Source organism: Phalacrocorax aristotelis, chromosome 30, assembly GCF_949628215.1.
Source record: "Phalacrocorax aristotelis chromosome 30, bGulAri2.1, whole genome shotgun sequence".
NCBI classification, from domain to species: domain Eukaryota; kingdom Metazoa; phylum Chordata; class Aves; order Suliformes; family Phalacrocoracidae; genus Phalacrocorax; species Phalacrocorax aristotelis.
In genome coordinates this window covers 50296-77697 of record NC_134305.1, presented here as the reverse complement: position 1 = coordinate 77697, position 27402 = coordinate 50296, and the positions used below count along the sequence as shown (strand labels likewise).

The following is a 27402-nucleotide window of genomic DNA, read 5'->3' as shown; positions in this document are numbered from 1 at the left end:
CTCCCAGGAGAATTTAACCCACCCTGGGGGGGATTAAACCCCTCCACCAAAAGGATTAGAAGTCATTTGGGAGGATTAACCCCACCCAGAAAGTTAAAACCACCCTGGGATGATTAAACCGCCCTCACCCAGGAGGATTAAACCCCCCCCTGGGAGGATTAACCCCCACCTCCCAAGGGATTAAAAGTCCCCTGAGAGGATTTATCACCCCCCTGGGAGGATTAAACTCCCCTCCAGGAAGATTAAAACTGCTCCTGGGAGGATTAAACCCCCTCCCAGGAGGATTGAACCCCATCTCTGGGAGAATTAAAGTTCCCTTGAAGGATTAAACCCCACCAGGGGGATTGGAAACCCTGGGAGAGGTGGATTAAAATCCAATTAAAGCCCGCCCCCCGGGCTGGGATTGCTCTCACACACACACGCCCTGGATGCTCTTTTTCTGCAAAATCCCCCAGTTTTGGCTGCTTTGTATTTATTCACTCACCCCCCTGGGAGGGGTCAGCACCCTCCTGGGGCGTTTGCTGCACGCGCCGTGTTTGCACCCTCATTCCTGCTGTGAAAAATGGGGATTTTGGGCCAAACTTGCCCCCGCGTGGCTCCGCTTGGGGCGGGGGGGGGTGTCCTAAAAAAAAGGAGTATTTTTTTGGGGCACAGTGCAGGAAATGGGTGGTTTCGGCCCTGGTTTTTGCAGCCCCTGCTGTCAGCGCGGGGAAGCAGGGTGGGAGGAGCTGGGCTGGGAAATAAAAACTGTGGGAAAAGCCCAAATTTGTCCTCGATTTATTCACAGGACCCCCAAATAAAGGACACACACCCCTCTCCCCCCCCCCCCCCCCCCCCAGTTTGCAGCCACTGTGCGCAAATTTTTGCTGATTAACCTGAAAATTAGGTTTGCCCAGTTTGAGAAGGCTGGTCTGCCGCCCTTCCCCAGTTTGTAGGGGCTCCCCAGGCTGCAAAACCCAGTTGGCAACTGGTTCCCAGTCCGCCAAGCCCAGTTCCCAGTTTACCACTGTGCCCCAGTTTGCTGCTGCTCATTCCCAGTTTGCCACCGGTTCCCAGTTTGCAGGTGATTCCAGTTTGCACAGCCCAGTTCCCAGTTTGCAACTGCCTCCCAGCGCCCGGTTCCCAGCTTGCCGCTGCTCCCTCCCAGTTTGCCACGGGTTCCCAGTTTGCTGCTGCGTCCCAGTTTGCACAGCCCAGTTCCCAGTCTGCAGCTGGTTCCACTCCACAAAACGCAGTGTGCAACTGGTTTCCAGCTCCCCGCTCCCAGTTTGCAGCTGGCTCCCAGCTCGCAGCGCCCAGTTCCCAGCTGCCTCCCAGTTCCAGTTCCCAGTTTACCACGGCTTCCCAGTTTCCAACACCCAGCTCCCAGTTCGCAACTGGTCCCAGTCCCCCAGCCCACCCCAGTTAGCGCCCACCTCCCCATTTCCTCCCTCCGGCCCCTCCCCCTTCTCCCCCCCCCATAAAACTCCACAAAACTCCAGAATTATTATCATTATATTTTTTTTTTTCCTCATCTTCCTTTTTTTCCCTCCGTTTTTTTCCTCTCTCCTGGGGTCAGGATCGGGCCCGGCCGCACACCCCCTCCCCCCCCCCGAGTGTGAAACATTACGGGGGGGGGGGGATGGGTTTGTTTTTTTCATGCACAAATCGCATCAGCCCCGAAAATACCACAAAATTGTTAAAAATGTCCTTAAAAGAAGCAGAAAAAGGCAAATCTATCACCAAAACTACAAGGGGGGGGGTCGTTAGGCCCTAAAAAAAAAAAAAAAACGCGGAACCGTTAATGCCGGTGGAAAAAAACCCCCGAAATGACCCAAAAATTCCTCTTTTTTCCTTCTTTTTGATTAATGAGGGATTTTGTGTTTTTTTTTAATATACAGTGGGGGGGGGGAGTCGCCGTTTTTAATTACTTAAAGAATAACTTACGTCCTGGTTTAAAAACTACTATTTTCCGATACGCTGTTTTGCGAGGTTATCAAAAAAAATAAAACCAAACCGGGGGGGGGGGGGGTCCGACCTATGGGGGGAACCCCTAAATCACAAGAAAAAGGGGGTAAAAAAGAATAAAATCCCCAAAATCGGGAGTTCTGTCCCAAAACCGTTGGTGGGCGAGGCAGACGCAGCAACAGGAAAAGGGGGGGGAAATGGTTAAAATGTAGTGTTTTGCCCCATTTTTTTAATTTGGGGGGGGAAGCAGCAATGTGTCAGTCTTCTGGTTTGAGTTTTGCCTGATTCTTGCCTTTTTTTGCCCCAGAACCAACCTGCCCCCTCCCCTCCGCAACCAAAGGCGCCGGTGGTTGTGCCGAAAAGCCCCCAAATCCCATTTTTTTAAACTGGTAAAACCCTCCCTGGGTGAAAATTGAGGGTTTCTGGGGGGGGAGCGGTTTAATGATTTTTCTGGGTTTTTTTTCCTCTTTCTTTTGGGTTTTTTTTGGCCAGTTTTATGGAAAACACTTTAAAATAAAGAAAAAAACTAAAACCCAAAATAAAAAGCCGGCGGCCGCTATTTACACCAACACTTTCTGTTTTAAAGCACGAGACTGGAGAAATTGGGGGAGGAAAAGCCCTTTCTGAGAGTTTCTGTGGGCCAGAGGTGCCCCCACCCCCCGCGGGGGGGAACGGCAGGTGTTTTGGGGGATTTGGGCTCTTTTCATCACTTGGAGGGGGGGATGTTGGGGCGTCTTAAAGTGCGAAGAGACCCAGGAGGGGCGGCGGGAGCCTTCCCCATGTTCTCCCAGTGGTACCATGAAAATCCAGTTTAAACCCCCCCCCCCCGGTACTGGGAGCGGGGGAGGGGAGGCTGGGGGGGCGGGGGGGGGAGGGGAAGGACCCAGGCATTGGGTATCCCCCTCCCCCAGGGGGCCGACCCCCCTTTCCTCAGGGATCCAAGCCCCCCCCTCCCCCAAACTCCCAGGGGGCCCAGGCGTCCGGGCACATCCCCCCCACCCCAGCACCCACCCCCGAGGGGACCCAGGCGTCCGTGCCCCCTCCCCTCCCCCCCCCACCCCAGTGTCTTCACCGCAGCCAAATTCTGGCTTTTCTTCCCCAAAACGAAACCCAAAGCCCCCAAAAAATCAGCACCGGTTTTTCCAGTGAAAAACCCCAAATCCAGCTGAAAATGGGGTGGGGGTGGGGCAGCGACCCCTCCCCTCCATTAAGTGCTTCAAGTCCCTGGGGGGGGGGGGGGGGGCGGGCAGAAAAATGGGAGGTTAGGCCCGGCCTAAGGCAACGCCAGGACCCCGCAAAGGCTTTTCGGAGAGCAGGTGGGAAGTGGGGGGTCCCTGGGGGGGTCCTGGGGTGCGTCAGATGGTGCCAGATGAGCTGCGGGACAGCGCAGGCAAGTCGTGGGACGCGGCAGTGAGCCTGGGCCTAAGCTGGGCCATGTTCGATGGGCTAAAGTGGACCATGCTGGATGAGCCTGAGCTAAGCTGGACCACAATGGATGAGCCTGGGGCTAAGCTCAGCCATGATGGATGAGCCTGGGCTAAACTGGACCATGATGGACAAGCCTGGGCCTAAGCTGGACCATGTTCGATTAGCCTGGGGCTAAGCTGGACCACAATTGATGAGCCTGGGGCTAAACTGGGCCACGATGGACAAGCCTGGGGCTAAGCTGGGCCATGTTGGATGAGCCTCAGGCTAAGCTGGGCCACGTTGGATGAGCCTCGGGCTAAGCTGGACCACGTTGGATGAGCCTCGGGCTAAGCTGGACCACGTTGGATGAGCCTCGGGCTAAGCTGGACCACGTTGGATGAGCCTCGGGCTAAGCTGGACCACGTTGGATGAGCCTCGGGCTAAGCTGGACCACGTTGGATGAGCCTCGGGCTAAGCTGGACCACGTTGGATGAGCCTCGGGCTAAGCTGGACCACGCCCCGCGGGATGCGATGGGGTTTGGCGGCGCCAGGGCCGAGCCGTAAAGTCCAGGTGCTGCCGGAGAAGCGTCCGATCCGCCGAGCGCCCTGGCCCGTGCGTCCGCCGCCTCAGCCCCGGCGTCCCACCGTCGCTGCCAGATCCGCCCCTCGAGGCCCTGCCCGAACCAAAAGGTGGGGGAGGGGAAAAGAAAGAAAATCCTCCTGGGGCCGCAAGTCCGGCCGCCCCGGCGCCCTCCCGCCGTGCCAAGTCTGCGCCGGGGCGGGAGACGGCGAGCCCAAGCCCGGCGTTCGCTTCCCCGTCTCTGCTGGACGCCCCCAAAACCAAGAGTTTTATGGTTATTTTTTTTGTGGGGGGTTTCTTTTGTTTGTTTTTTGTTGTTGTTGTCGTTGGTTTTTTGTGGCGGGTGGTTTGTTTTTTTTTTTTTGTTTTCTTTTTCTTTTTTAAACTCCCTGGCGCCGGCTCACAGCGTGTGCTGCTCCGCGTGAAGCTGAGCCGGGAGGAGCGGCTGGACGGGCGACTGCGGCGACGGCGGCGGCGTCCGGGGAGGCGAGGGTTGAGCCGTAGCCGGCGTGGCGGGGAGGAACGGGGCGCCGGGTGGGGCGGCCGACGGAGAGCCGGGAGCGGCGCTGGGGGGTTCGAGGATGGGCCGGTTGTAGAAAAAGAAGGGGCACTGCTGGATGAAGAGTTCGATGATTGTCTGGTAGGTGCGGGTGGCTGTCAGGGCGTCCATCGTGCTGAAGTCGGGGCGCATCAAGGTGGGCCAGAAGCAGATGGAGAGGTTTTCGCTGGTCATCAGGTTCACCCGGTGGTTGTGGCTGACCCTGCGAGAGGAGAGGGGTCGAAACGATGCCGGCGAGCGCCGTCACGGAACCCGATAGCCTCGATGGGCTTCGGGGTGCCCCGAAACCCCTCCTCCCGCATCGCAGGAACCCCGCTACGTACTTGTTCAAGTGCCCGATGACGTATTTGAAGACCTCGTAGTTCTCCTTCGGAAACTTCCTCAGCACTTCCTTCAGCGCGTGGAGTTTCTGCTCCCGGTCGTTGATTTCTACCGGGAGGAAAAATGGAGTCGAGGGGATGCCGAGATAGAAAAAACACCCGCCGGGTACCGTGGCGGTGTCCCGACGTGCGATCCCTCCTCTTTTAGGGGGGGATTTTTAGGCCACCAACTCGAGCGGATCAACCGTCTTCCCAAAAATAGACCCGGCAGAATCTCCTGGGGCGCAGGACGGCGCCGAGCGGTGCCGCCGGGGCAGAGCATCTCCGGCCAGAAACAGGCTCGGAGGGTGGGAGTTAATACGGAGGCGCATCCGTAAATGGGCTTTTATGGTCCAAATTAACGAGATGTGTGTTAATTAATAAGGAGACGGGCCGGGACGCCCCCCCCGGCATACTCACTGTGGGCTTCCACCAGCTCAACCTGCATGGTGTAGGGGACCAGGGGCTCGGGCAGCTCAGAGAAGAAACTCTTCATGGCTCCAGCGACGGTGTTAACGGTGAAATCCTTCTCAGCCAGGTCCAGCGCGTGATCTGCAAGGGGAGAGGTCTCGGCGTTACACCCCGCCCCCCCGCCCCAGAGCTCGCTGTCGCACCCCGAAGCACCGAGGGGTTCGTCCCGAAGCGGCTCGGCAGAAAACCGCCTCCAGCTGCGGATGCGAATCTCCGTTTCACAGAGGAGCCAAAATCCGGACGCCCAGAAGCAGGAAAATGGATAAAACACCCAGAAAAACGCGGAGACCGGAGAGTGCCGGTCGCCGATCGGCACGACACGGGGCAGCGCAGCCGCGGCGGGCGCGTCAGCTTTATCCAGGTTATAAAAATGACAGGGGTTAAGCGTGTCCAACCGCATTTTTATCCTAAAAACACTGATGGCGGCAGAGGGGACTCGGGCGTGGGGTGGAATTTTGGGGTGGAAAAAGGAATCTCAGCTGCTGAGGTTACCCTGGTCGAACTGCCGCTGCAGGCTCTCCATCTCCGACTTGTTTCCGCTCACGCGATAAATGCCTTCGGTGCTCAGCCCTGGCGAGGAAAGAGAGCGGACGTCAGCGCAACGGGGTGCGCAAATTGGGGGGGGTTTAGGGACAATCCACCCTCTAAACCCTCCTTTATAGGAATTAAAATCCACACGACTCGTTTGATCCCCAAAGCCTGGAAGCGACGACGTCCCAAATCCCTCCCCGTTCAAGAAATTCAGCTCCTCCTAGTTTAAACCCAGCCCCTGACCTCGTCCTGACATGGAGGAGTTCCCTTATTTCTTATTTTTAACCTTTTAAACCCAACGTCCTGTAGAGATCTTTTTATTTTTTAATTAAAAAATTAGGAGTCCCAGCAAGTTAATGTCGAACCAACCCGGAGCTCCACGCAACACCTCTCACCCCGGATCTGTCCTTTCACCCTCCATCCTATATTTTTCTTACATGGCTCCTCCAAACCCCCAACCTTGATTTTAGGTGGTTTATCCCCAGGACAATGTTCAACTCTTGGCATCACTTTGCGCCCATTTAAAGCCGTGTTGGCTCACGCTTTGCCACCGGCAAACAAAAACCCCACGCACCGGAGAAGGGGGAAGCACTGGCTGCCCGATCTCCCCGTTACGGCCGCCCCAGAGCCTGACGGGAGGGGAAAACGGCGTCGATAAAAAAAGCCTGGAGGTTATTTTGGTGTTTGTTACGGCTGAAAACTTCACGGCGTACGCGCCGACGCCGACGGCTTGGAGGGAAAGGCGAAAGGCGGGGTGTTGTCATGGTTTGAGTGGGGTAGAGTTAATTTTCTTCACTGCAGCTGGCCCAGTGCTGCGCTTTGGGCTTAGCATGAAAACAATGTTGGTAACGCACCGACGGTTTGGCTGGTGCTGGGCAGGGCTTGTACTAGTCAAGGGCTTTTCCAGCTTCCCAGGCTCTGCCGGGGGCACAAGGAGCCGGGAGGGGAGGGGGCACAGCCGAGAGAGCGGATCCAAACTGGCCAAAGGGATATTCCATCTCATGGAACGTCATGCCCAGTATGTTAACTGGGAGGGGCTGGCCGGGGGAGGGAGGGAGCAACCGCGGCTCGGGGACGGGCAGCGTCGGTCGGCGGGTGGGGAGCGGCTGTGTCGTTCGTGTTTCTGTGGGTTTTTTCCCTTTTTTTCCCCCCATTTTTCTTTTCCATTTTGTTATATTATCATTATTGTCATTATTATAATCATTATTATCATTATTATTTTATCCTGATTATTAAACTGTGCTTATCTCAACCCACAAGTTCTTTTGCTCGTCCGATTCCCTCCCCCGTCCCACAGGGGTGGGGGGGTGAGCGAGCGGCTGCCGGGGGTTCAGTTGCCGACTGGGGCTGAACCACGACAACCCCTAAAACCACCCCTGAACAACCATCCTGCCCGAAGGCGGCTGGAGTTACCAAAGAGAATCATAGAATTTAGAGTTTGCCTGAATTATTTGAGAACATAGAGTTCACCTGAAGCATTTTTACTATCTTTATCAATGATTTGGATGAGGGGGTTGAGCGTGGGCTAAGCTTGCAGGTGACACCCACCAAGTCAGGCAGGAGCGTCGATCTGCTCCAGGGTAGGAAGGCTCTGCAGGGGGATCTGGACAGGCTGGATCCATGGGCTGAGCTTAATTGGGTGAGGTTTAACAAGGCCAAGTGCCAGGTCCTGCCCTTGGGTCACACCAGCCCCAGGCAACGCCCCAGGCCTGGGGCAGAGGGGCTGGGAAGTGCCCGGCGGAGAAGGCCCTGGGGGTGCTGGCTGACAGCCGGCTGGGCATGAGCCAGCAGTGCCCAGGTGGCCAAGGAGGCCACCAGCCCCCGGGCTTGTGTCAGCACTGGTGTGGCCAGCAGGAGCCGGGCAGGGATGGGGCCCCTGTGCTCGGCCCTGGGGAGGCCCCACCTCGAATGCTGGGCTCAGGTTTGGGCCCCTCGGGACAAGAAGGGCCTGGAGGGGCTGGAGCGTGTCCAGAGAAGGGCAGCGGGGCTGGGGCAGGGTCTGGAGCACAAGTGTGCTGGGGGGCGGCTGAGGGGGCTGGGGGGGTTTAGCCTGGAGAAGAGGGGGCTGAGGGGAGCCCTTCTCGCTCTCTGCAGCTGCCTGAGAGGGGCTGGAGTGAGGGGGGGGTCGGTCTCTTCTCCCAAGGAACAAGCGATTGGAGAGGAAACGGCCTCCGGTTGCGTTGGGGAGGTTTAGGTTGGCTGTTGGGGACTATTTCTTCACCAAAAGGGCTGTCAAGCGCTGGCAGAGGCTGCCCAGGGAGGCGGGGGAGTCGCCACCCCTGGGGGGGCTTCAAACACCGTGTAGATGCAGCACTTGTAGACATGGTTTAGGTGGTGTTGGGTTGACGGTTGGCCTTGATAATCTTCGAGGCCTTTTCCAACCTTAATGATTCTATGATCTATGATTTCAGAACATAGAGTTCGCCTGAATGATTTCAGCCCTGCGCCTCTGAGGCTGGGGTGGGAACAGCAAACATCCGAGGCCAGCGTTTCTCTGGGGACGCTCCTTTTCCCAGGTAATAAAAAACAGATCCGAGGAAGATTTTTACACCTTCCCACAGTGACCCGAGCTTACGATGGAGACAAAAAAACTCCCCGCACGTTGCCGTCGCGCTCCAGCCTGTGCCAAGAGGCCTTCCCCCAGGCAGAAAGCTCCGCAGGCGATTGCTCTTACCTGTTGCTTCGATGTACTCGATGCATCTCTCAATAAAGATGGGGATGGGTTTCTCTGGAGTCACTACGTTGGTCAAAGGCACCCCAAAATAGTTGCTTTCCCATGTTGTCTTCGTGATGGATGGCCGAGGCTTGGGCTTTGGTTTCTGCGGGAGAGAGCGGAGCAGAATTGAGGCAAATAACCCAAATACACCCATTTATTTAGACGCTTAAATCCACACGTTGACCTGTTACCGCCGAGATAGGAAGGATGCGGAGGCCGCTCTTAAAATCTTTACATATTGAAGGATATCAGCAGCCAAAATACAGTTATTTTGGCAGGAGCGGTACAACCCGACCCGACAGGGAAAGCCACTGCTCCTCAGCCGACCCAACCGTAGCCATGGATAAAGCCTGAAAACACGGCACCCACGATGCCGAGCTCAATTCCCAGCTTAGCCAGACCCAGCAGGAGCTGGGGAGGGGGGAAAAGTCTCCTGGAGACGCTCCAGCACCTGCAGCTTCCTCACCAACAGCCGCGAGACCCAGATAACGCGCCGATTCCAGTCGTTTGCTATTTATTCAAGCAATTTATTGTTTATCCTGACAAATTATTATTTATCCCAATGAATTATTATTTATCCTGACACATGTTATATTATATATTATTGTTGTTATATTATGAATAAGACACTGCTATTATTATTTCTTCAAGTTAATCATCATCATCACAAATAACGTATTTATTCAAGAGAGAGGTGGAGACGGCGGTTACGGACGGGGAAAATCACTTCTCCCGACACTCCCTTCCCCACTAAGAGACGTTAAACCCGACCGAAGGCTTTGCAAAGCCGACGGATTTCATCCCAACATCTGAAGGTGGAGCCTCCTGGACAGCACAGCTTTGGTGAAAAATAAGCAGTGGCACCTTTTTCATGGAAATAGGCATTTTTGCCAGTCTTTAGCTGAAAAAAAAAATCCCTCTCCGAGTGACGAAGGGAAGGACCAGAAAATGAGGGAGAACCCAATGGGACTTGGCCAAGGGGAAGTTCACCCAACTTAGGGAATGCCTAGGATGAAGCGGTTGGCCTGGTAGACGGGGGAGAGCGGTGGACAGTGCCTTCAGTAGGAGCTTTGACACCGTCTCCACCAGATTCTCCTGGAGAAGCTGTTGATGAGCAGAAGGCGAGGCGGGTTGATGACAACGGCCAGGCCCAAGGGGTGGTGATCAGTGGAACGATGTCTAGTTGGAGGCCAGTGCCCGGTGGCACGTGCCAGGGGTCAATGGTCCGGTCCTGTCTAACAGCTTCGTTAACAATCAGGATGACGAGGCAGATGCACCCTCGGCAGGTTTGCAGATGACACCAAAGCTGGAGGAGCGGTTGATACCCCAGAAGGTCGTGTTGCTGTCTAGAGGGACCTTGACAGGGCTGAGATGGGAACATCATGAAGTTCAACAAGGGGAAGGGGAAAGCCCTGCCCTGCAGGAGGAACAACCCCATGCGCCAGTCTGTGCTGGGGGCCACCCAGCTGGACAGAAGGAGGTCTTGGTGGACACCAAATTGACCACCACAAGGTGCCATGAAGGCAGCCAACGGCATCCTGGGCTGCATTAGGCAAAGCGTTGCTGCCAGGTGGAGGGAGACGATCCTTCTCCTCTGCTCAGTGCCACTGAGGACACGCCTGGAGTGCTGGGTCCAGCGCTGGGCACCCCAGTGCAAGAGACCCTCTTCTGGTCTTTCAATACCTAAAGGGGCTTCTAAGACGGAGAGAGACATTTAACCAGGGTCTGAAGGGACAGGACGAGGGGCAACAGCTTTGAATTGACCGAGGGGCGGGTTAGGTAGGACGTGAGGAAGAGCTGTTGTACCATGAGGGCAGTGAGATGCCGGAGCAGGTTGTCCAGAGAGGCTGTGGCTGCCCGATGGTGGGAGGGTCCAAGGTCAGGCTGGACGGGGCTTGGAGCAACCTGATGGAGCGGGAGATGTCCCTGCCCATGCCAGGAGGTTGGATGGGGCCCTTGGAGGGCCCCTTCCAACCTAAACCCTTCTACAAATCTATGGATGGGGCTTGGAGCAACATCATCTAGTGGAAGATGCTCCCGCCCAGGGCAGAGGGGTTGGACTAGATGATCTTTGAAGGTCCCTTCAACCCAAACACTTCTGTGATTCTGTGTTTCCATGGATGAGCACCCTGACCTAGTGGAAGATGTCCCTCCCCATGGATCTTCAAAGGTCCCTTCCAACCCAACCCCTTCCACGATTCTGCGATGAGAATTTTTGCTACTAAATTTCGACGAACAAGCAAATAAACCCCGCAACGTGTCACCGAAGCAAAGGTGGAAACCCAAACGCTCCTCTAGCCCGGGCGGGGTGGTACCTGCCACCGTCAACCCAGCAAAACGAAGATGAGACCGTGACTGAAAAATAAATCCCCAAAATTAAGGGGAAGGAATTAAGCTGGTGGGTCCTGCTATTAGTAGCAGCATCCCCTGCCCAGCCACGTCCCTCGGATTCAAAGGGGGACGTGCTGCAAAACAGGACGGGAGCAAAACCTGGGAACGCTGGCTGGAAACGCAAAAAAGCAGGTTACAAACCCAAACAAGCCAGTTACAAACCCAAACCCGTTGGCTGGAAACCTGGTCCCGTTAGCGAACCCTCTTCCCTTTGCCGAAGAGCACGTCCCATGCCACGGGAGCGAGAGTATCAGTCCCTGTAAGGGAAGTTTCTCCCTGTGTGGGTGTTTCGGGGAGACTCAAAACACCTTTTTTTTTTTTTTTGGGCGGGGGGGAAGGCTTGAAACACCTTTTTTGGATGAGGGCAACTGGCTCTCCCCGAGCAACCCCACGAACGGGAGCATCCGGACGGAGCTTTAACGCAGCGAGCGGAAACCAACGCTTCGGCGGCTGGACGTGGAAGGGAAAGCAAGGAAGCTCTCGGTATGACGGCGTGGGGACCGCGATCGTTCCCAGGGGCCGAGGGCATCGCTCCAGCCCCATCCTCTCCGCCGAGGAGAAGAGAATTTTTCTTTACTCCTTCCTGCTTGGCAGACCATCGCGGGCGGTTCTCCCTTTGTTTCCAGTGGAAATTAATAACGCCTCTTAATTACCCTGATTGGTTTTGCAGCGGCAGGCGGCTCCGAGCAGGACGTCCGGCGGCTGCCGCTGCTCCCTCTGCCAGGTCGGGGGCAATGCAGGCCCCCGCTTCCCTTCCTCCCCTCTTCCCTGCACGCGTATATAAACCCACGTCGTAATGTATGTGCACGTACAGTGTATGTATAGATGCGTATATAACTAGGTGGACGCACGCACATGTGTGCATATCTAGTGTGTACCTGGTAAAGCATGTGTAGGTATATATAACGTGTGTATATGTGTGTATATAACATGTATAAGGTAAGTGTGTGTATGTTTTGTGCGTATATGTGTACATAAGCGTGTATGTATGTAAGTGTATGCATATATGTGTGTGTAAATACGCATGTGTACGTATGTATGTGTGCATAAGCCTGTTCATAGTGTGCATGCGTATAACATGCATATATAATGTGTGCATCTATAAACGTATATAGTGTGCATATACGCGTACATATGTGTATAACGTGTATTTATGTGACATCTGTGTGGGATGTCCGTGTGTATCTATCTTTAACATGTGTATATTTAACGTGTGTATGTATATGTCTGTATGTGTGACGCGTGAGCGCCTGTATATGCCACGTGTATATCTGCATGTATATAATGTTTGCATCTGTGTATGTATATAACGTGTACTGTATGTTTCTGTGTTGCATGTGTGTATATATACATGTGTGCATTTCCACCCCGCCACAGCGCCAGGTGTTTTCGCTCCCATGGACCACGCAAGCACAACTCTGCTTCTCCATCCGCATCCACACGCTGGAGCCAAGATGTCCACCACGACTTGGGGCAGGCAGGATGCCCACCACACGCCCAACATCACCACATCACGCTCACGGCTGTGTGCCTTTGAAGGTCAACAGTTGGCCATCGGCACGTCAACCATTGGCCTTCAACAGGCAAAGGTTGGCCAACAGTTGGCCATTGGCGCACCAAATGTTGGCCTTCAACAGGCAAAGGTTGGCCAACAGTTGGCCATCGGCACGTCAACCATTGGCCTTCAACAGGCAAAGGTTGGCCAACAGTTGGCCATTGGCGCACCAAATGTTGGCGTTCAACAGGCAAAGGTTGGCCAACAGTTGGCCATCGGTATGTCAACCGTTGACCTTCAATGGGCAAAGGTTGGCCATTGGTGTGCCAACCGGTTGCCTTCAACGGGCAAAGGTTGGCCTTTGGCGTGCCAATCGGTGACCAACAAGTCAACAGACTACTCAACCACACAGCACCTTGAACTGACAGGCTTGTCCAAAACCAGTTTCACCCTCTAAAGAGCAGATCCATCATCGTGCTGAAGAGCAGCAGCGAATCCAGGTGGATTTAAAGCTGGTTCTGTAGAGCCATGGCAGCACCACGTGTCTAGAGGAGAGCCACCCAAGTGCGGCAACAGACAATAACATAGACGTGTCCTGAACTTACCAATGTCTTCTCTGGTTGGAAACAACTAGCTTTACATCATTTCTTTAAACGACTCTATGCCAATAGTGACTTTACTACGTTCATTCATGTTAAAGAGAATTTACAAGGCAAATGGAGGCCACATTTCAAAGCACCCCCGTTTTGGTTAATTGTACCTCGAAACTCATAACTTCTGAGTGTGGAACAAACTTTCTCAGAGGCACGTCATGAGTATAAAGTCGTCAGAGCCAAACGCCCACAGTGGAGACAGTGGCGGTGATTTTGGTGTAGGACTGCAAGTTCACGCAGTCCACGCCAGCAGTGAGTTAACACACAAAAAAAAATAAAAAAAAGAAGAGATTTTGTGCTCACGCTACTCCTCAATCAGTAAATACATGAAAAACACGCCATGAACGTGACTGCAGGGGCTCCCACCCTCGTTCGGCCTTTGCACCTGGCATGACATCCCAACCTCTACCCCACGAATCCCACGACCGAAGGGCAGAAAGCGCCGGCCTACCTTCGTCGTCCTCCTCAGGCTGCGCAGGATGTTCCTCCTCCTTGGATCTTCCCCGTCGGCCGTTTCGTAGGGAATAACGGCGTTATCACCTTTATACCCTTGGGAAGTCTGATCTTCCTCTTTCTTTCGAATGGGTCCCAGTTCATCATCGCTCCCAACGTTGAAGCTGGTTCGATAGCTAGCAAACCTGCCCAGCCTCGTGCAGCGCGTCCGATACAGCACGGGCTTGCTAACAACCGACACCTTGCGGCCCCGCTCCAGGGAGCTGGTGTCCATCTCACTGTCCGAGCCGTTGCCGCTGCCGTTCGATTGAGTTTTGTTAATGTTTCGGATGGTGATGATCTTGCCCTGGGTGCTGTCGTGAGGCACGGAGTAGATGTTCTCCTCTTCGTTTCTAGGTTTGACCACAGCGTCTATCGGCTCGGCGTAATCAGAAGGATCGAAGCAGTCGGTGGGCAACCAGCTACTAGAAGACACGGACTTCCTCTGCCCATCCCGATGCCCCTGCTCCAAATATGACAGGTCCCCCTTCGTAATGTCAAAATGCACGGGGGGCTTTGGTTTCACCGGAGGAGGTACTTTGTTGTTCAGCTTGCTTTCAAAAGTGCTCATGACGGAAATGAAAGACAAGCCGTCGTTTCCCTCCAGCTCCATGGAAAGCTTCGAGTGGTCTTTGGGCAGGGCCGGCATGGATGTGTCCTCTCTGAAGGGGCTGTAGGTGGGGGGCTCGACATCCTCCTCCGAGTCCTGCAGGTTGGAGTTACAGAGAGGGGAGCCCGCTCGAGGCGAGTTGAACACCTCCTCCGTCGTGCTGCAGGCTTCGGCCACGTTGTCGTACATGTGGGTGGCTTCGATGATGTTTTTTTTCTCCACCACATCTTTAAAAAACGAGTGGAAAATCTCCAGCTTATGCTGTGGCTGGCTACAAGGTATTGTGGTGAACTTGCCGTCGATCTCCTGGGCGATCTCCTCACCCTCGGTGAGCTGCTCTCTGCTCAAGTCGTTGTCCAGGATGTCTATGGAGCCGTCCGTGAGCGCCACGACCTGTATGGGGATGATATCCTGCACCTCGCAGAGAAAGGCACGTAGCATGGCCAGGGACGCCTTGCGTTTTGCTGAGTAAAAGACAATGTACCCGTGGACAAGCCGGCTTTTCCTAATGCTAAAGGAGGAATGGTAGGAAAGGAGGGAGAGCTCCACGCGCCTCTTGTGTGGCCCGATGGATAACTCGAGGAGGACGGAGCTGCTGCTGCCGCACTGCGAAGGTCTGTAGGTCTGGGACTGCAGGATGGGTAAAAGGATGTCATCCGCGTTGAATGGATCCCCGCACATCAAACACATGACGATGCGAAGGTCAACGTCCGCCAGGTCTTTGATGCTGGAGGTCGAGCTAATGAGGTTTAAATTGCGTTTCGAGTCCAGCAGCCCCTTCAAAACCTGGCTGATTTGCTTCTCATTGATGTTACGGCCGTACCCGATGCCAGCAGACGCAGGGTCCAGAAAGACGCACTGCAGCTTGCTCGCGATCTGCTGGCCTTGCTGTATCAAGCTATGTAGTGTCTCACCACTGGTGTCCCCCCTCTTGTTAACGAGGATGAGCGTCAGAGGAAGGTGAACCAAGTGATTATCCCTCCTGCCGATGGTTGACTCTCTGCTTTTTTCGATGCTTTCCACCACGTAGGACAGCGACTCCTTCGAGTTGTAAAGGCAGAGACAACCATGAGGCTGAAAGGTGGGTGTCTGGAAAGAGTTAACGGGGAGCCGGACGTTGCCCTCAATTGGCCTCAGGGATAGCTCGTACATCTTACCTTCGATCACGTACTTGTCGTCATTGGTGCAGAGTGCCCGGATCTCGTTGGCCAGCTCGCGCGCCAAACCGTCCTTGCCGAGGATCACCAGATTGATCCTGTCGATGTTGGAGTCCGAAAGCAAGTTCTTCTGGTTGCGTTCGGAAGGCCTGATGAAGCAGGAGCTGATCAGGTGCTCGATTTTAGAGTCTACACAAACTGGGCAGCTCGGACATGTTTCCTTTGTTGGGTGGTACACAAAGTGGATGTGCTTCAAAATAAGAGCATCCCGCTCAGCCTGCAGCTTCTGCAGGGCTTTGAACCTTTGCTCTTCACCCAAGACATCCTGAATGACGCCCATTTTCTCCTTGCTGGGTTTAGCATCAAGCTCCAGTTCGTAAAACAGCTCCGAGTACTCTAAGAGCAGCTCCTGAAACTCCTCCTTGGCCTTTTCTATGATCTGTTTTTGGTGCTTGCTGTAGATATCCATATAAATAGACTCCTCCAGCCACATGTAAAAATCCTCGTTCATAATGAAACTGCGCGCCTCCTCCCAGGGCTTCCCAGGTGTGATGAAAGGGGAGGTCTCCAGGTTTTCTTTGAAAGCTCTTCTCATTTCTGCCCTTTTCCTCTCATTCCTCAGCTTTTCTAAATGAGCTTCGTAGAGCTGCTCGGCGGGTTGGGTCTCCATCAGGTCGAAGGGAATGCGCTCATTCTCCATGTTGTCGATGTGGCTCGTGGCATCCCAGGGCGTCTCTTCCAGGACAATAAACCATTTCAGAAAGTCCGGCTTCGTCTCCAGAAGCTTCTCCACTTTCACGCAGCTCAGGTGATCAATTTCGTCCAGGTCCGGGATGAGGGCTTCGAACGCTTGAGGAAGCATGGCGAGATACATCTTCCGCCGGCGCTCTATGTGCTCCTGCTTGAGGCGGTGGACGTGCTGCAGAAACAGCTTTTTGGCTTTCTGCGTTCCTTCCAGGTAGACGTAATCCTGATACTCCGGAGAGGACTGCATCTTGCGGCTGACGTTCGACCACGTCTCGTTGTGGTTTTTGACGATGCGGCTGACCAGCCACTCGTACTTGTCTTTAGCAGCAGCTATCTGTTGACTTTGCTGTTTCAAAGCTTCGAAGTAGGGGATGATTTTAGTCTTTCCCCGGCTTTTATCAATCAGCTGCACTAAGGTGCTGAAAGCCAAGTCAATGTTCACATTGGATCTAGCCGACGTCTCCACAACCTGGAGGTTCTTTTTGCTTAAGGCAAAAGTATGTGCATCCCTAATGTACCGCTCCACGCCTTCGTCACACTTTGTCAGGACCACCACGATGGGCTTTTTTGTTTTCGCTAGTTGATTGTAAAGATTTGAAACGAATTTAAGCTGATCATCAAAGTTCCTGTTCATACCCCTGCTAACATCAATGCAGAGAAGAAAGCCATCCACCAGCAGCTTTCCATCCGGCATCTGTTTTTGTTCAAAGTCCTGTTCCAGCCCAAGCTGATCAGTGCAAAAGTACATGAGCTTTTCAGCCGACGCCAGTTTAGTTGCGGCAGCCCTCTTGATATAGGGCTGCAGGGCCGTGCTGCGGTGAGGCTGAAAGGTCTGGTCGTCGATAAACTCCGTCTGCTCCACAACGTGCATTTTACATTCGACGCAGTCCTCCAGGGAACGCACAACTTCCCCCCAGTAGAGGAAGTGGTCATTATTGACCACCCTTCCCCCAAAGTCACTGGTGCTGAGAACCGAAGTGTGGTCCAAGTGAAACTCATCCGCACTGGGCCGTACAAACCGGTTGCAAAGGCAGGATTTCCCAATGCCGCACTGCCCCTTCTCTTTCTCCGTCCCAGACAATCCCACCACGCTAATGTTATAGGTGGGAATGCGAACATCTTGCTTTCTTGCCATCATTATCGTCCACACATCCTGTCCCAGTCAAACGCTTCCAAGAGGATTAGTGTTTCCGGCACCTGGTGCGACTTGGGAGCTCGGTGGAAGGCAGGGTGACAGTTCTCAAGCCAGGCAGGGCGCCGGGGCGATGAAGTTCGTCGTTCCCATCCTGTACGTACCAGCAACGCTTCAGTTCTTGCTGGTCCCCGTTGTTGGACGGCCGACGTTTCCCCCTAGGAGAAAGAGGAAAAGAAAACACAAGCCATCAGCGTTTCACCTCAGGAACCCCAAACAGACCTAATTCTGCCCGTACCATCTTATACGCCTCGCACTTGAAAGCTGGGGAGATACTGGCGGCGGCGAAGACGCGCCAGCCGCAGCATCCGACCGAGCGCTAACCGCAGCGGACGCGGCTTCCCCACCATCGTCACAAGCGGCTTGTGGGCGCAAACCACAAACCGACCGTGTCGCAAAAGCAGATCGAGGTCACGGTCTGCGCCTCGAGCCGGGCAGGGAGCAAGAAAAACAGGTCAGCGGCAGAGGGAAGAGACGAGGGGATCCACCATGGAGCCTGGGAGAGAGGGTTTGCTTCACGGGCATTTCCGATTCGACGCTGAAGAGAGTAAAACAAACCTCTCTGTCTTTTCTTTGCCTTTTGACTTAAGATCAAGTGTAGCGCTGGCTTAACACCGATACTGCTTCTACCGGGAGGATTACCTCTTCGCTCCCCATGGATAGATGGGGTCTAATAGGATCAGAGTAGTTTAAATAAAAAGGGAAGGCACAGAGATCCAAGTAAAGCCTTGAGGAGGCGCCCAACATGCCCCAAGCATCAGCCGATGTGAGGAAGTCCTCCTGGAGGGAGCAGCGCTCGAGGGACGATCCTACTTACTGCTCTTGAAACTAAGAGGGTGGAGGAGGTTGCCCAGAGAAGCTGAGGCTGCCCCATGGCGGGAAATGTTCATGGTTGGGTTGGATGGGGCTCAGGGCAACCTGACCGAGTGAGAGATGACCCTGCCCACAGCCAGGGGTTGAATTGGGTGGTCTTTGAAGGTCCCTTCCAACCTAAACCCTTCTATGACTCTACATATGGGGCTTGGAGCAACCTCATCCAGTGGAAGATGCCCCTTTCAACCCAAACCCTTCTGTGATTCTACGAAACACGGCAGCTGAGATCATTTGCTTTACAATCCCACAGCGGAAGAGTTTTTCGGCTTACGGCAAAAAATCAAAATTAACTCGCGTGCAGATGACACCGTGGGTCGTCGGAACAACCCAAGGAGCACAGCCTTCCACAACGTCTCCTCCGCTTTGATGTCTGGATGGTGCAGTTTTACCAGTTCCCCAATTGGACTGAATCACACGACAGACAAAGGCTGCCGCGAACCTGCCATGCTGTCGGGCGCTTTGCTTTCAAAAAAAACCTACCCTCACCTTTGTTTGATCTCAAAAAAAAAAAAACACCAAACCCAAACCAAAAAACCCCACATTTCACCCTTCCACGAGGTCACCCACATCAGCCGAGTCACCGGGTTACACAATCTGAAGGCCACGAAGAAGCAGCGTGCGTTTGGGCTTAAATGCAAGACATTCGGGCATTTTAGGAGTTGGTCTGCAAACTCTCGGCTCTTCCACGGACACGCTATTTCCCGCGGGAACATCACTTATCAGCAGCATGTGTCACTGCTCAAGGTGAGACTCTTGCAGGTAAAAGGGCGTAACAGCTGTAGTGCCGGTGCAATGTAAACCATGCTGCCGAGCCGCTGTCAAACCTTTAATTACTTCAAATAATTACTCATCGCTCAATTTGAAGGAATGCAGTTACTCCCCGGGGAGGCTGGTCGAGGCTCACGGCTGCTTGTATGGTTGCTTCTCCTATGTTTTTCCTCAATCCTTGCCATTTCTCCCCATTTTGGAGGACGAGCTTGGGTAAGCGTCAAGCACCCAGACCCTGGCGAGACACCAGCATGCCCTGGTTCATCCCTGGCACTGTTTTAACCGGTTTGCCTGACCGGCAGCCAAAGCGGTGAGACATCGCTGCTCCCCCATCTCCCCTCCGATGCTCCCGTGTTCCGGCTGAAGCACCCGGCCGACACGGCAGCTGGAAACACACCATGGGCACCATGTCGGAGGGATTCCCTCCTGGTTGTAAATTTTCTCACCACATTCCAGTGGCAGAAAGTCCCCAAAATGGGTCGTTCGGATCTTTGCAAAGATTGATTTAAGCTTTTAACCATCTGGGTCCGAAACGCTTAATCTCGTGCAACAGATGGGTGATCCTCGGGTGCGCGGCACAACGAAGCGTCTTCCCAGCCGTGCCCAGCCCACTCGTGGATGTAAAACCACTTTCCCAATTTTCCATAAAAAATTAAAAATCCCCAGAACTGCGGAGCCACTGATTTCTGAGCCCAAATCTGTGACAAGCGAAGGCAGCAATATAGCGAGTGCCCAGTAAGGGTGAGGAAGGGCTGGCACGGAGGATCCCGCACCGTTTCCCTCATTAATCCTTGGCATAAAGCGGGCGATTTATTAATGAATTGCAGGACATGGCCAGGCAACAGGATCATCCAATGATTTTCTGATGAATTTAGTGAAATTCAGGTTTCTGTTCGCTCCTGCCTGCTGGAGAAGCCACCTTTATCTCTTCCACCAGCAAAACTCACAGCATGCACAGTTGTAAAAGTATTTCCACAAGTGGGTTTTGGGAGCAAAAAGTGAATTCCAGGGGAGGCGGCTCCTTTGGCTTCGCACCGTCGCCTTCATCCCGCTCGCGTTCACTCGCACGAGCATTTCCTACACCAGCAAAACGCACTGGGACATCCAAGCGCATCGTGGGTGGGGTTTCCACACTAAAATTATAGGAACTAAACGTGGATAATAGTTAAAAAAAAAAGAACAATCACCGCGTGTCCTGTGTGAGTCCTGAGAGTCATTTCCCCCGCTTCCTCCAGCTGTTCAGCTACATACCTTTAAAATTAGGCTTTATTTACCTAAAAAAAGAGAGAGACGCAAGGTTTCGGAAGCGCAGCGGCGTAAAAGCAGGTTTTGGGGGAGCGCTGGGACGTGCGGTGGGATCCACCTTGGCTAGCACACCGGAACCTGCCTGATTCCACTGTGTTTCTCTGCACGTGCTGGGAAAGCAGCCGGAGGGATCAGCCTGGCATTGGGATAAGGAACCCACCCCCCAGATTCAGACCCAGGAGCTGCCGAAAGCTTCACACCCACCCTGCTTTTGGCTGCGCTCACACTTGTGCGTCCTCAAGTCTTCATCTAGCTCAGCCTAACGAGGCGACGTCTGCTCGGGGCACGGGAAGGGGAAAACCGGTGTCAAACGGCACTTGCTTTCGTTTTCTACCCTAAATCCCTGAGTCAGGAGTTATTCATTTACACCACAAAGTCCAGCCGGGAGGACCAGGAAGAAGGGACCTGCTCCGTTAATTCCAATGACGTGTGGGGAATTTAGCTCTTGTTCCCTCTTAAGAAGCTGGCAGCAGACCCAAAGAGAAGGAAAAGAAGAAAAAAAAAAGTGTTTTCCACCCCCAGATACCTGAAGCCTGGCTACGACTGCTGCCACCAGCAACAGCAGCTCATGCAATCCGGGCTGCCGATAAGCCTGGGCGGCTGCCGGCACTAAACCCGGCTTTCCACGCCAGTCCCTGACGCTTGCAGCGTGCGTGTGTCGCAACAGCCCCAGAATTAATAGCACGTTCAATTAAGCAGCTTCCCAAACGCTATTAAACTGGAGACAAAGCTTTCTTCATGCTCTTTGCGGCACTCACCAGGGTCACGAAGGCCCCAGCGGGCGCTGCGGGAGGAGAAACTCCAGCTTGTGACTCAAAAACCCCCGAGGGCAGGGGACCCGACGTCAGCGCGGACGCCGGCCAGCTTTTGGCACGACTTTTCATTTATTTAAGGGGAATGACCTCCGTGTCACAGCTCTCTCCCCAGGTCGACGGGATCCTCTTCCTCTTAAACCCGTTGCCGCAGACGCCCGGGGCACCGAGTGCTTTGCACAGCGCAAAGCCAGGGGCTAAAATAACGGCAGAACTGGTGTTCCCGCTGGAACATCGGATGAAGTTAAACCCAGAGCACGGAGGGTTTAAGGAGACACAGCTCCATCCTTCGCCTACACCTTATTTGCCAAGCGGTGACTGGCTGGACAGCAGCCTGCCATGGGACAAGCCTCCCCTCTGCGCCCACAACCCGTCCAAACTTTGCATTTTTAAGAAAAACTGAGCATTTAGCATAAGAACTTTAAGTTAAATAAGCCAAGGCTCTAAACTGTCTGGACTATGCAGAGGAAGACAGGAAAATAAACAGCGGCCCTGCAGCACCTTGAGGGGACGCGGGGCATCTCCAGTGCTTTGTTTTTCTGGGTGTATTAACATCACCAAAAAACCCCCATCCGGAGCCACCTGGTGATGGGGACCCCAGGATATGCTGCTGCTCCCCAAGCTCTGCATCTCTCTGGCTGCCGGTTAAACCTCCCGGTGCCGCGAACCAGCCTCAGACACCAAATCTATGGTTGCTCTGTCCTCTGCGAGTGGCAAATTTGAACTTGCTCAAAGCGCCTAAAGAAAAAAAACAACAAAAACCAACCATGAAGCTTAAAACCGGGACGACTGGGTTTGGCATTCCCCTTCTCCGGGCAAGGCGCGGGGCACGATCCCACCACAGCAACCGATTCGGGTAATCCGGAGCCAGCCACGCTTATCTCAGGCATTTTGGCAAACCCGGCCACGGCATCATCGAAGCATCACGAAATAATCTGAAGGTTTAAACGGTGGAAATACCTGCCCAGGAGCCATGCGGCCTGGGCACGCTCTCCCCAGTGGGGTCATTAAAGCTCTCGGACTAGAAGGAAAGGGGAAAAATAAATATGTGGTTAAACAGTATCTCACAACAGGTGGGCAAAGGTTTTTTCGGCAGTGAGGCAGCATCCAGAAGCATCTCGCATCACAGGAAAGGTGCACCCGAGCCCGGGATAACGCTTAGAAAAATAAATACGCCTTGAGGGTGCAGCCCCTTTCCAACAAACCTCTATTTATCCATTGTAAGATAAATATCCTGGACAAGTTAACCACACCAAAACGATACAGCAGGGAAAAAATAGATCATTAAGTGTTGTTTCTTCTCACCTGGGTATTTAAAAGTTGCCCCACCACTGCCTTCGACATGGCCTCAGCGCATGCCACCACAATGGCGTTCATCAACTCATAAAAGGCTTTAAAAATAATTCACTAACCCCGAAACAAAAGGTAAAGGTCAAGTCCTACCAGAACGGGAAAAGGGATATGCAGCACTGTGTGAACATCAATCATCTCCCCTCCCACGCCTCTCACCGTCAGCGAAGCGCTGGGGGAAAGAACCTCTTACTGGGCTTGTTTTGGGGTGGGTTTTTGGTGTGTCAGCAGCGGGGACAGACCTCTTCGTTCACCGGCTCTCTGCGGACACGCAGGAAGGAGCGATGGGTTGCAAGACGCAGACTCGCCCATCACCCCAGCGAAAAAACACAAAGCCTGCAAAACGACGAGCTTCTCTCCTAACGAAGGGGGTTTCCCAAACGAGGAGACTGTCCGGCGCAGCTGTAAGCCCCGGCCCAGGCCAGCTCTTCCAGCAGCGTTCCCGGCAGGAGAAAGGTAGACACCAGCTTTGAGGCGGGTTGTTAGAAACGTGGCATTGGGTTGAGTTGTCGGCTCTGCCAAGAGCTTCGTGAGGGCTCAGACTGCAGGGTTACGCGTATACGCTTACGTATATAAGTACATGTGTGTATATACAGAATCATGGAAGGGTTTGGGTTGAAGGGACATTCCAAGGGCCCCCATCCAACCTCCTGGCACGGGCAGGGACGTCTCCCGTTCCATCGGGTTGCTCCGAGCTCCCTCCAACCTGACCTTGGACACTTCCCACCATGGGGCAGCCACAGCCTCTCTGGACAACCTGCTCCAGCGTCTCACCGCCCTCACGATACACCATCTCTTCCTCACGTCCTACCTAACCCTCCCCTCAGTCGGTCTAAAGCTGTTGCCCCTCATCCCGTCCCTTCGGACCCTGGTAAAAGTCTCTCTCTGTCTTTCTTACGAGCCCCTTTACGTACTGAGTGGCCGCAGTAAGGTCTCCTTCTCTTCCCCAGGCTGGGCGACCCCAACTCCCTCAGCCTCTCCCCGCCGCGGAGCTGCTCCAGCCCCGGCCCATCTCCCTGGCCTCCTCCAGACCCGCTCGAGCAGCTCCGCGGCCGCCTTCTGCTGGGGTCCCCAGAGCTGGATGCGCGGCGGGTCTCAAATCCCAAATCCCCTCCCTATTGCCGGCTCACACCCCGTTTGTCACCCACCGGCGTCCCCAAGTCCTTCTCCGCAGGGCTGCTCTCTGTCCGTCCGTCCACCCGCCAGCCCGCGCCGGGACAGAGGATTGCCCCCGCCCAGCCGCAGGACCTCGCGCTTGGCCTTGTTGAACCTCATGACGTTCACGTTGGCCAACGTCTCCAGGTCCCTCGGGATGGCAGCTCTTCCCTCGAGGGTACCGATGGCACCACTCAGCTTGGCATCATCTGCAATCCCACCCTCTAGGTTCTTGACGAAGGCATTGAACTGTCCTGGTCCCAGTACGGACCACGAGGGACATCTCTCATTGCTGATCTCCATTTGGACATTGAGCCGTTGACTGTGGCCAACCTACATCCACATACATTTTTTTATATATATATATTTCTGGACCAACCAGAGCCCCTCCCCGTGTGTTACCACCAACAGCCCCAAAGACTGAATGTTTCCAACGAAGCAAAACCCAACCCAACCAGAGCAAAGCCCAACCAGAAACGTCCCTGCAGCTGGGATGGAGCCAACCATCCCACCCAACCTGGGCTGTTAACGGCTCCACCATCGGCCACCTCACCGAGAAGGTACCAGAGCGTTAATCACCCTGCCCCGCTGGCTAGTAAACTCCAAACTCATTTTCAAGGAAAATAACCTGGGGCAACGTCCAAATGAGTCAGTGAGGATGAGGCCAAAGGATGTCAAATCATAGAGATCCCTCGGTGAAGGAGCAAAGACCAACCGTTGAGTCCCATCCCGGGCACTCAAACGCTGGCACACGTCAATTAAATCAGCTGTAGCTAGATGACTAATTAGGCTTTGAGCCCAGCACGAAGACAAGCATCACCTTCCACGACAGCCATGCTGAAACCTCACGTCATAAAACAGGCTTTTACGCACCCAATTCCCCACTGCCATTGCGATAAATCCCGTTTCCTTCAGGAAAAACCAGCAGACTTCATCACCCCAACCTCTTGCCCACCCCAATTAAGCCAATTCACCCCAAAATGAGGGTCGTCGTTGCCCCGTGGCTGTCAGGCAGCCACAGGAACAAAGCTCGGCACGCACCTACCCCCCTGCTTTCCCTGGTTTAACCAGAATTCGGAGGTGGGGAGGGAAGACGCAGCCGCGGACAGGGATGGATCTTGTCCGTTATTTTATCAAGTATCTCTCCATGGGGTTTTACAGCCCCACCAGACGTTCCCGAGCCAACCCGCCTGGCCCCCAAGGGGATCAGCTCCAAGAAAATCCACCACGGTTTGCGGGAACGGTGGAAAATTAGCTGCATTAAGCCCTGCGTGAAAACACAGATCTCTACGAGACACTCATGGTCAGGTTGTGTCACTCCGGAGAGGACAAGCTTCCAAACTGGCATCTCCAAAACCAACCCGGAGCCGGGTAAAGCCCAAACCTCTCTAAAAATATCACTATTTGGTGATGCCTCGAGCCAGGAGATGCCACGAGGATTGAGGGAAAAACCTACTTGGTGAGCAGATGTGGCTGGGGAGACACCAAGAGGGAACCGAGGCCGGTTGAGCAAGAAGGAAAAATAAATAAAGACTGAAAAAAAAAAAAAGAAAAAACCTGAAGAGCAAAGCGGGTACGGAGAGGAAAGAAGAGCCTCTCCGGGAGATGCTGCTCATACCACGCTCCAGCAGAGATGCTGTTTCGGATGCACCACTCCCCGAATCCCATCCTCCGAGCCGGGACGAGGAGACGCGCAAGCGCCCGAGCGAGGAAAGTCCTAAAATCGGATGTTTTGCGCAGCTCAGAACCACAACAGCCTCTTTTTTTAATTATTATTTTTAAGGCGGCAAAGGTAAAACCGAAGCTCCCCGAGGCTTGGAGGCAAGCGGTGCCACCCCGAAACACCCGGGAATGCGGACAAAGGAAAAGGGGGGATTAAAAAAAAGATAAAAGACTTCAAATTTATTTTCCCAAGCGCCGTCAAAAGCGCGTTACCCTCATTTAGCTTCCCCAAATCGGGAGGGATAAGGAAAGCAGCGGGAGCCCCGGCGCAGGAGCCCTCCGCGGCGCAGCCTCGGTGCCTTTCTGGGCTTTTTATTTGAAAACAAAACAAAGCAAAACAAAAATCAAGCGGTTTCTTCGATTTGATTCTCCCCCGTCCCTTTCCCCGAGGTTGGTGGGGCGAAAGCAGAAATCAATGAAATTCAGGCCATTAAAAATTACATCACCAGCCGGTCCGAGCCCGCGTCAGGCCCGTCTTTATCTCTGCGGATTTAAACGGCAATTACCGGCGGCTTGTGTGGATACGGCAGCTCCTGGAAGGGGAGGGGGGGGGAGGATCTATTAAAAAATTTAAGAAAAAGAAATAAAAATCACTATCAAGAAGTCAAAGCCCCGTTTCCGTTAAAAAACCCCCAAATATAAAGAATCATTGTGCGAAGCTTATTCTCCCAGAGAACGTCTTTAACCGTTTCTCCGGCCCGCAGCCGGCACCATCAATTTATTACGGAATTATAATAATAATAATTAAAAAAAGAGGCGCTTTTCTAATTGCCGGTGGACGTCACAGTAACGATGGCTTCGCTCCGAGGGAGCTGCCGGCTCCGGTGGAACCCCGACCTCGTCGGTGGAACCCCGACCTCATCTCCGGAGGAATTGGGGTGGGGGGAAATCGCTGCCGGCACCGGAAAAACCGGAGGAACGCGGGTTGGCGGAGGAAGATTTCGGAAACGGGCCGGAAAAATGAAAAGGGGAGGGGGGCAGAGAGGGGGGGTTGCCACATGGGAAAGCGGATGCTGGAGATACACTCCCCCCCCCCCCAAGAGCCGGAGGGACACCCTGAAAATGCAGCGGTACCCCAAAAACCAGCCTGCAGCTCTGCCGGCGCACAGAGGAGGAGACGAACACCACCCCCTCTCTGTTTTCTTTTGGGGAGGGGGATTAGGGCTTGCCCCCCCTGGGGGGGTGGTGTGAGGAGGGGGGAAGCCAGGTCCTGGGAGCCCACCCAAACCCTGGCCCCTCCACAAGGGCACAAATCTGGGGGGGGGCAATGCCTCTTGCCCCCCCCCCCCACAAATGGGGGTCCTTCGGCTAGGGGGAGAAGCCCCCCAAGCTCTTAATAGGGGTGCCCCCTCCCTCCATCCCCTTGCTGGTGGGGCATCACTGATCCTTTAAGGGGGGGTGTCTCCCCTCCTCCCCCCTAACTGCGGGACAACCCCCCCCGTTAAGGGGGTCTCCCCTCCCAGGACCCCTCCCCTTAAGGTGTGTGGGGGTCTCCTCTCTCCTAAAGAGGCGGTCTCCCCTCCCAGGACCCCTCCCCTTTAAGGGGGGGGTGTTTCCCCTCTCCTAAAGAGGGGTCTCCCTACCCAACACCCCTCCCCTAAATGGGGGGACGTCTCCACTTAAGGGGGGGGTGTCTCCCCTCCCCAAGGGGGTCTCCCCCCTCAACGTGAGTCCCCCCCGCCCCATGATTCCCCCCCGCCCCCAAACTGGGGGGACCCTCCCCAGGCTGAGGTCTTGCCACCCCCCACCCCCTCCCCCGGGGCTGTGGGCCGGCCCGGCGGCTCCGCGGCCGGCGGGGGTGGGGCGGCCCCATTGTTCCCAGCCGGGGGGTGTGTGTGTGTTGGGGGGGGTGTGGGTTGAACACGGGACCGTTCCTTACCGTGACGGCGGCGGCGGCGGCGGGCCGGGCCGGGGGCGGCGGGCGGCGGCGGCGCCATGTCCCCCCCCTCGGGGCGGCGGCGGCGGCGGCGAGGGGCGGGGGGCGGCGGGCGGCGGGCGGGGCGGGGGCGGCGGGGCCGCCGGGGCGGGCTCGGCCTGTAATGGCGGCGGCGCCTTCCTCCCCCTCCCCTCCTCCTCCTCCTCCTCCTCCTCCTCCTCCTCCTCCCCCTCC

The 27402-nt window shown here is 54.7% G+C and overlaps 1 protein-coding gene across 1 annotated transcript; it reads right to left on the bottom strand.

Annotated features, from left to right (window-relative positions):
* Positions 1 to 1838: 1838 nt before the first annotated feature.
* On the bottom strand, positions 1839 to 27317 carry ARHGAP35 (Rho GTPase activating protein 35). Its single transcript, XM_075076375.1, has 7 exons — positions 27172 to 27317; positions 13561 to 17465; positions 8529 to 8673; positions 5816 to 5893; positions 5273 to 5404; positions 4817 to 4922; positions 1839 to 4695 (listed from the first exon to the last, which is right to left on the bottom strand). Exons 2-7 carry the CDS (start codon positions 17251 to 17253, stop codon positions 4335 to 4337), a joined length of 4515 nt encoding a protein of 1504 aa, XP_074932476.1. The 5' UTR covers positions 17254 to 17465; positions 27172 to 27317; the 3' UTR covers positions 1839 to 4334.
* Between the last annotated feature and the right edge of the window lie 85 nt (positions 27318 to 27402).